An 8,909-nucleotide genomic window follows, 5' to 3' on the forward strand; every position below is an offset into this window, starting at 1 on the left:
GCACATCATGTTAAATATCAGGTTGTTATGGTGACACAATGCTAAAAACTTAACCGGATCACAGCAATGGGTGGTTTCTTTTGGCACAATTAAGAATTAATGCAGCAGGCTGTAACAATGTTAATGTCAGAGTCCTTTCGATGAAGCTTGGAAGATATTGTCTTATAATAATACTTGTTTATAAAAAAAGAAAGAGAAGCGAACAACACTGAAGAAATTAATTGGATTTGGGGTAATTCTGCTAAATCTTTACTTATGTGACTTCAGTTAGACACTTTTCTTTCTTCAGCTGACAATACTAAACCCAAATTAATTATATGCTGCATTTACAATATCATGCTTTTTATTTTTCCCCCCAGCCCTGATTATGAAGACTATTCTGAGGAGATAGACCTTCTGTATTCATTGTGTGCAGACCGTGGCAGAATGGGAAGTAACCTCTAAAATATATATATAAAAATGTGTGTAATAATTTCTGTATCTTCACTGTAAAATATTGTGCAAATCAATCTGTGCTGCTGGTGTATGGGCCAATCTTTGGACAAACATGGTCCCTGAGCAATGACCAATGGTAGCGTGTAGTACATATTTTACTATGCACAAAAACGTTTTCTTGTGGGGAATAAATACATTGACACATATGCACACAGCAGCTATTTTATATTTCAAAGTTTATATCCCAAACATTTTATTAACCTGCAAAAAAAGTTACAAATATTAGACGTATAACTGCTTTACCCTCGGAAGCCAAGCACAGACCCAGCAAGGATGGGATATTAACGTTTCGTTAATAGTAGTAAAACCGCTCCCACATTTAAAGTCCGTAGGATGGAAGGTTAAGTATGGATACAGGGAACCATAGTCCTTGTCCGCCTCACACCGGCATTGGAAGACTCAGCTTTTTGCCTCGAAGGACTGTGGGAAGAGGAATGAAAGACACCACATAATCCTTTTAATGTCAAGCTACAGTCAATTAAAAGTTATGTTTTAAAAAGTGTATTGTGTATGAAAAGTATTTCATCCCTATGGCACTCAAAGCATTAGCTTGTTTTAGTGTTCATAATTTTTATGACATCACCCCTTCATGCACTTTCAGCCCTTTTGCTAAACCTTGATGAGTGACTAGAAACCAATTCTACTGCCATTATACAGTCATCACATTTTTCATAACACTTCAGAAAAAATTCCCTTAGGTCTGTATAATATGACTTTTTTTGTGCCTCCTGCCATCCCATTTTCCATTTGCTACAACATATACAGCATATCTTACCTTTGGTGATATAGAGGTAGAAAAAATCAAAGTAGAAGATGGTCTGCACGACTCCAGACACAACCGCAATCTGGTCGTAGAATTTCTCTGTGTGATAACGCCAAATCCAGTTTGCCAAGTAAAGCATGCGATAAAGCCCCAGAAAGAAGAGGTAGTGAGTAGTGATAGTTTCTGCTTCTCCCGTCTTGCTGATCATGAACAGTTGAGGCAGGATGGCCACGGACTCCAGATAGATTGAGAAAGTCCACATAATCTAGAAGACCGAGCAAGAAGAGCATTACGTAAAATGGAAAATGTTGGGAAGCACAGTGAGCATTTGATAAATGTAGTGTAATATATAACAAGTATTGAAGAACTGGACCTTTTGCCCTGAGACATATGTAACATAGTCACAGGGAAAGTTGAACATATAGGTAATACACACCAAGACGCTGTTATGAAAAATAGAGATTTATAACAATAACTACAAACTATCCAATCTATAAAGATGTACTATAGATGAATGAAATTGATATACACTGGACTTCATTTAATTATTATATATATATATCCACACACACACACACACACACACACACGGGGGGGGGGGCATGTAGAATGTATGTTCACAGAGGAAGATGTTCTTAAACTCTACAAAGTAAAAACAGACAAATCCATGGGATACAGCCAAAGTTATAAATAGAGCTTTTGTGTCTTCTGGAAAAACAGTTTGCAGACTTATTTAACCAGTCAGAAGAAGTTCCAGAAGGCTGGAAGTTGGCGCTTGTAGTACCACTTTACTCAACCAACTACAGACCCTAGTTGGTTACTTCATATAAACTACGCTAAAGGAAAAGATTAATTATTTAAATGTAAATGGTGTGCAAGATCAGAAGCAGCATGGGTTTACTCAAGGAGGATGGTGTCAAACTGACTTTATTTGTTATTTTACTGGTAACTCAAATAAGAACTGTGAGTATGTGATTATGACACCATACAGATCTCTGGTCTGACCTCCCCTGGAGTATTGTCTACCCCCTTTTCCTGAAGGATGTTGACATTTTGGACAGAGTTCAAAGAAGGGCTACTAAAATGGTGATTTTTTTGCAAGATTATTGGAAAAGACTAAATATGTATAAAGAAGAGAGCAGATAAGATAGGAACATTGAAAATCATAAAGGTATTTCTCAAAGTACAGGAGGGATGTTTATTTTAAAAGAGGAGAAATGTTAACACAAGAAGCCATATTAGATAGTATGCATTATGTAGGGCCACAAATTCCTCTTAAAATGCATAGTGAATTTAGGGAGCTGAAACCCTTTCTTGCCTGCCAATACTTACTTAACTAAATAAACCCTAAAGTGCGATGTCACGGCAGGCATCTTTACTGCCGTTTCTGAATCAATAATTACAGAGAATGGTTATGCTCTGATATTACATATATTAAGCCAACATCAGGGCCTTAAAGGTGCATAGTAATCATTCTGTAATTTCAATCAATTAAACTTTTTTTTAACTTACATAGCTATGTTGAGCCAGGTTGCGAGATGTACAGACTTGTAATATACAAATGCCCGCTAAAGTACTGAACCTGCACTTGTTTTTTTAAACATTTGTGCTTTTTAATTTTATTACCTTTTTTTACTTTGTTTTGGCGCTTCTCTCATTACAGAGTTTTGGAACGTGAATAGAGATCTCTTTACACTCTAAGTGGACCCCAGGCAACTCTCTTGCAATTTCTTGACATTTCTGGGGTCCCTATAACTACTTATTTACAGATTATTTTAAGTATTATTTGTTACTATGTTGTTTCCTTTTCCATTTATGAAGAGAGGGAGCTCTACTTCCACCTTCGATTTCCCAGTATGTCTGATCGGTATGAGGTGGGTGAAAGGAAACCATAGCAAAGTTTGGTCTGTATTATGGTGACAGATCCTTGCTGATACTGCAGTAAGTAAGTGCCAAATGGAAGTTTGGCCATTCAAACACAGTCAGTATAATAGTGCTTGCACCAAGTGCTGTTACACTGAATCTGTCAACAAAGAGCCAGTGATGCCTGTCAGATTCCAGGTAGGACATCAGACTAGGTTGCTATTGTCCTTAAAGGGAAGGGGATTGGCAGCACTACATTGCGTTTCTCAAAGAAATGCTCTACTAACAGAATTATGGGAAAATAAACGTTGAGTCTTTAACACCGGATACTGAATTCCTTTCTCCAGCTCATAATTAAACAGAGTACACATCTGTCAACATCTATAGACATTTAAATGATAGAGAGTGAATGTGTCACTGCTGGTGAACTAAAGGTTCCAAAAAGAGATGGCGGTTCAAAGAGAAAAGGAGAGTAAGTCTCACATAATGTGGCTAGCACTCTAGACCACAAGATATTATCTAGGTATCTGCACACATAGGTGGGATCTAAGCAAAGCTATGGCTCGATTCCATGGTAAAAACACTTTTGTTAATACCAAACCATACATTTCTTGCTTAAATGTAAATAAGCTGTGAAATAACATATAAGTTCACTCCATGTGTTTTTGCTATTTAGACATCACATCATCAATGACATAATGTTGACATAAAAAATGACATAATGTCTTCACTAACTACCTTACCCATGTTATCACTAACAATAACATAAATAACAATCCATTCAATCACAAATCACCTTATCAGCCAATTTGTGATGTAATCACTGTCATTGAGGATGCCATTTGTGATGTCCTGTCTGTTGTCATTAACAAAAGCACATGGAGGAGTCGATTTAATTTAGAAGAACTTTATCTTGTATTAACCTTTTTTAGCAAGAAATTGATGCCTTCAGCCCCATCTGCCTTTTGACCTAACTTCCCCTTTAACCACCTCAGCCCAATATCCACCCACTTCAACCACCCCATTTGCCCCCTCAGACTCCCTTTTCTCATTTCCCCATCAGCCATCTCAGCTCCCACACCCTCACCTAGACGCATCAGTTCCCTATCTGCCCCCTGACCAACCAACTCTCCTCTTCAACTGTTTCAGTCCCCTAAATGCCTCTGTAGGTGCCTCAGCCGCTAACTGTCTTTTCAGCCACTCCCTTCACTCACCATCTGCCCACCGACTCTCTGTATGTCCCCTGACCCCAAACAGTCCCTTCAGCCTCCCCTAGCACCCTCTTCTGCATATCTATCCTTTGACCCCCATACGCACTCTAAGCCTCTCAAATGCCCTTCTTATCTACCTCAGCCCATGCACCTCCCTCTTATCTCCCCAATTGTCCCTTTCAGTGACCTAATTGATGGTTCATTAACCCATGCAATACCAGAGAGCTGCAACCATTGCTCACTGCAGGGGTTACTGCACTGGTGGGTGGATTAGGCCACCTGGTATCAGTCAGAGAGCTAGATTTTGTTTGTTTGTTTTTTTTACCTTGCACACATTTTTACAGTTCAGAACTATCAGAAAAGAATTGAAAACGTCAATATTTGTGACACTAGAAGACAGTGCTAAAATAAGCTCTCACCTCTAGAGGAGTGAAATCATAATTCTCCAAAAAGGACAATCCAATAACAGGCACCAGGAGAAATTCTAACCGGAATGTGTCATTCTCACTGTCGTATGTTTTGCGTAGCTTCATGTAGATCAAGTAAACTGTGACATATGCACAAAGCAAAAAGATGATCTGAAGAAATATGAAAGAGTTATCAGCTTTTGATGAAATATTACAACAACCAAAGGTCTACAAGCCTTATGAGAAGGTAAGGAACATACTGCAGGTCTCAGTTCTTTTTTAGTTATTATCAAAGCTGGCAACATTTTGAAGAGTTTTTAACATTTCAGTCTATATCATTTCTGACCACATTTTATAAAACATTCATATGGCTATCCTTCCAATTAAATATTTTCTGAGGGTGTAGTTAAAATTCAGGAAGAGAAAGATTCTGTGTTTATTAAGCAGATAACAAATACACATATGACAATTGGATATTAGCCATTAAATGGACACTCTATCCAAATTTTGTGATGTTTTCTGTGGTAAACTGAACTGGACACTGTGACTTTACAGAATAATGGATTCCGTTATAATCGCCATTAAGGGTCGACTCAATATGGTGTTTAAGCAGGGAAAGTCATCAAAAATATCATGACTGACCAGTGATCTATTTACCTTTCAATCTGCCCTAGGCCAAACCACCTAAGCAGTCAGTGTCATACCGGGCCGTCAAGAAGCCAGCATATGACGTGCCACAGTATCCATAGCGTATATGGGATGCTTGCCTGTAACCATTGAGCAGAGGGACAGTACTGTATTTTTTATGGTACTTTCCCTTTAACCTGCTTGTATGGTAACATCTCCTTCCCACAATCACTATTTCTTCTGTGTCCGTACACTGGACATCCCATTTTCTTGTTCCCTACTCACCTTCATTACAGTGTTGTAGATGGATATGAATGAGGTGAATAAATCCAGGTACCGTGTGGTAAATACCAGTGCAAACAATAGCTGACTTTTCCCAGAAATACCTGTTGATCAAACACAAGGTGAAATTGAAGCTTATGGGCTGGGCAGAATTAGAATACAATTTTGACATTCATACACAATTGTATCATACAATAATCCTTAAATTAAACAGAAGAATAAAAATAGAACAGAACACACTGCGCTAAACTAGTGACCAAAGAGGAGCAACTACGATCCAACAGTGTCTCAAGCTAGATAAAATGCTAGACGTGGAAGAACAGAAAGTGTGCTCTAACCACAATAATGGAAACAGCATAAAAGCTGCAAAGATGTAAATCAAATATACCTGTATAACATTAAAACCACTGACAGGTGAAGTAAACTGTCAGTGGGTGGGATATATTAGGCAGCAAGTGAACATTTCGTCCTCAAAGTTGATGTATTAGAAGTAGGAAAAAGGGCAAGTGTAAGGATCCGAGGGATTTTAACAAGGGCCAAATTTTGATGGCTAGGTGACTGGGTCAGAGCATCTCCAAAACTGCAGCCAAGGCTCATTGATGCAGATGGGACAAATCCAAGCCCATGTGGTCAAATTCAACAGACGAGCAAGTGTAGCTCAAATTGCGTAACCGCAGACTAGTCAGGGTGTCCATGCTGACCCCTGTCCAGTGCCGAATGTGCCTACAAAGGACACGTGAGCATTAGAACTGGACCAAGGAGCAATGGAAGAAGGTGGCCTGGTCTGATGAATCACATTTCCTTTTACAACACTTGGATGGACGGGGGGGGGTGTCGCCTACCTAGAGAACACACGGCACCAGGATGCATCCATAGAAGCTCCATCTCGATAACTTACAGGACTTAAAGGACCTGCAGCTAACGTCTTGGTGCCAGATACCACAGCACACCTTCAGAGTTCTAGTGGATGCCCAACATCTCAGGCCCATGCCTCAACAGTTCAGGGAAAAGTAGTGAAGCAATGACAAGGTCATGGGCAACCATGGCTCATTGATGCATGTGGGGGGCAAAAGCTGGCCTGTGTGGTCAAATCCAACAGCTAATGTAGCTCAACTTGCTGAAAAAAAGTTAATGCTTGTTCTGATAGAAAGGTGTCAGAACACAGTGCATCGTAGTTTGTGGCATATGAGGATTCATAGCCGCAGATCAGTCAGGATGCCCATGCTGAGCCCTGTCCACTGCCAAAAGCACCTACAATGGGTACGTAAGCACAAGAATTGGACCACGGAGAAATGGAAGAAGGTGGCATGGTCTGATGAATTACATTTTCTTTCCCATCACGTGGATGGCGGGGTGTGTGTGTCACTTACCTGAACACATTGCACCAGGATGCACATTGCATCTTGAATGGTCCCATATAAAGCTTATTAAAAGAGGAAGTCCCACATAAAAAATATTTCTCTCCTTGAGCATAAAATGTGATGCTGTATACAATGATTTGGGTTAGCATTGACAGGTTTTATCACATTGTGTTCCAATAAACATCCTTTATGTGCAGACCTGGAGGGTGCCATTGCTATCAGTCGTCATTCTCTTTATGGCAATACTAATGAAGTCTGATCCTCCATAGACTTTCATTGGGCTGAGCGAACCATTCGAGTCAGGGTGTTTGTCTAGTACATCGGGTTAAGATAACAGGACTGGAACACATACAAATGGCTAATATGTAGCTGTCTGAAAATATGTTATTATGCAAAAACTAGAACAGTTAAAAAAAAAGAAATAAGCACAATATTTATAAAAAATAAATAAATCTTATTGTGATACTAGTAATAAAAATGGGTAGAGGTTCCCATTAAAATCACTTAATTCATCGAAAAATGCATTGTGCAGGGCCAGATGGGCACTGTATAATGTATAGTGAAAACAGGGAGTTGAAACCACAACTTTCCTGCAAACACCCTCTTAAGTGAATAAACCCTACATTATAGTACATATATATATATACTTATAGGAAGAGGCAACATCTCTCGTAGTTTCCATTTTGGATTATAACTCCCAGCAGGCTGTGTCAAAATAATTCTAATCCAAACAATTTTACATTTTTGCATATGAAATTAGTTATGTATATAAAATGCAATTTTGCTGTTCTATTAACCCATATTCCACAAATACTCACCAGCACAGGACTTTGTCTTCCACATCTTCATCAGCAGAATCAGCATTGCCAATAAATGGGATACATCCCCTAGTATTCTAAAAATATTCATTTTTTCTTATTTTCCTATAAGAACACAATCCCGTCTAAAGTATCAATTCCCTGCTGAAACGCTAGTTATTAGTTTTCGCTTCACGCTATTAATTCGTAAAAGTTCCGTGATCGGTTTATAAAATAAAAGAAACTTTTTAAAAAGAATTTAAACGATAATACTCTGACCGATCATCACCAAACTACCTTTACGTTAATCTGGTTTACTCGTTTAAAGTAATAATCGGATCGTAGGAATCTAACTATCCCGTTCTGCCGATGCCCCACGCGAGAAGTTTGCTGCACAGGGGCAGGGTGGGTGAAGCAAGATGCCCCGCGGATTCGCGTGGAGGGTTAGCAGCTAGAAGCAAAAGCCCGACTCCGCTTAGTCCCACCGACCGACTCCTCGGAAAGCGGGTGACGTGGCTGCTGCCTGCATGGACAGTGGGGCAATGCGTGGAATGGGAGGGGAGGAGGGGAACCAGGGACTGCAGGGAGGTTGTTTGGGAGCAACAGATTTAAAGGGGATGGGAATTTATTGGCCGACAGAAAGCAGATGCTTGGCAATCCTTCTATTGCTATTATAGATCCCCAAAAGAGATCGAAACAAAATAGGTTTTATATAATTCCCCTGTTAAAAAAACCTCAAACTTTTATTTAACCCCTTCGAGACAAAGGCTGATTTTACTTTTTGTACCCTTTGTGACAATGGCCTTTTTAACATTTCTGCGCTGCTTGTGTTTAGCTGTAATTTTCTTCTTTCCCGTTTACTGAACCCACACACATTAGATATTGTTTTTTTCAGGACAAGAAGGGCTTTCTTTAGATGACATTGTTTTGATTGTATCATATTATTTACTATTAAAAAAATTATAAAATATGGTGAAAAATTTAGAAAAAAATGACTGTTTCTAACTTTTAGTTGAAAAATCTTTTACTCATCTATAAAAGGTAATGAAAAAACCTGCTAAATAGATTCTACTATTTGTCCTGAGTTTAGAAATACCCAATGT

General features: G+C 39.0%; 1 protein-coding gene across 1 annotated transcript; it reads right to left on the bottom strand.

The window, feature by feature from the left end:
- Window positions 1-874: 874 nt before the first annotated feature.
- Window positions 875-7,918, bottom strand: LOC149284342 (ER lumen protein-retaining receptor 3). The gene is made up of 5 exons (XM_089496814.1): window positions 7,828-7,918; window positions 5,652-5,752; window positions 4,752-4,910; window positions 1,271-1,523; window positions 875-915 (listed from the first exon to the last, which is right to left on the bottom strand). The coding sequence occupies exons 1-5, from the start codon at window positions 7,916-7,918 to the stop codon at window positions 875-877; spliced, it is 645 nt and encodes a 214-aa protein (XP_089352940.1).
- Between the last annotated feature and the right edge of the window lie 991 nt (window positions 7,919-8,909).

The sequence above is a fragment of the Sceloporus occidentalis genome, unplaced genomic scaffold, assembly GCF_023333645.1.
Source record: "Sceloporus occidentalis isolate IW3139 unplaced genomic scaffold, rSceOcc1.0.p SCAF_94, whole genome shotgun sequence".
NCBI lineage: Eukaryota > Metazoa > Chordata > Lepidosauria > Squamata > Phrynosomatidae > Sceloporus > Sceloporus occidentalis.

Bases quoted from the DNA above. Each gene is read 5' to 3' on its own strand.
- LOC149284342 (XM_089496814.1), bottom strand. From the start codon at position 7,918: ATGAATATTTTTAGAATACTAGGGGATGTATCCCATTTATTGGCAATG. The intron at 5,753-7,827 runs GTGAGTATTTGT...TTTGATCAACAG, and splicing joins GAAGACAAAGTCCTGTGCTG to GTATTTCTGGGAAAAGTCAG. The intron at 1,524-4,751 runs GTGAGAGCTTAT...TCGGTCTTCTAG, and splicing joins ATGATTTCACTCCTCTAGAG to ATTATGTGGACTTTCTCAAT.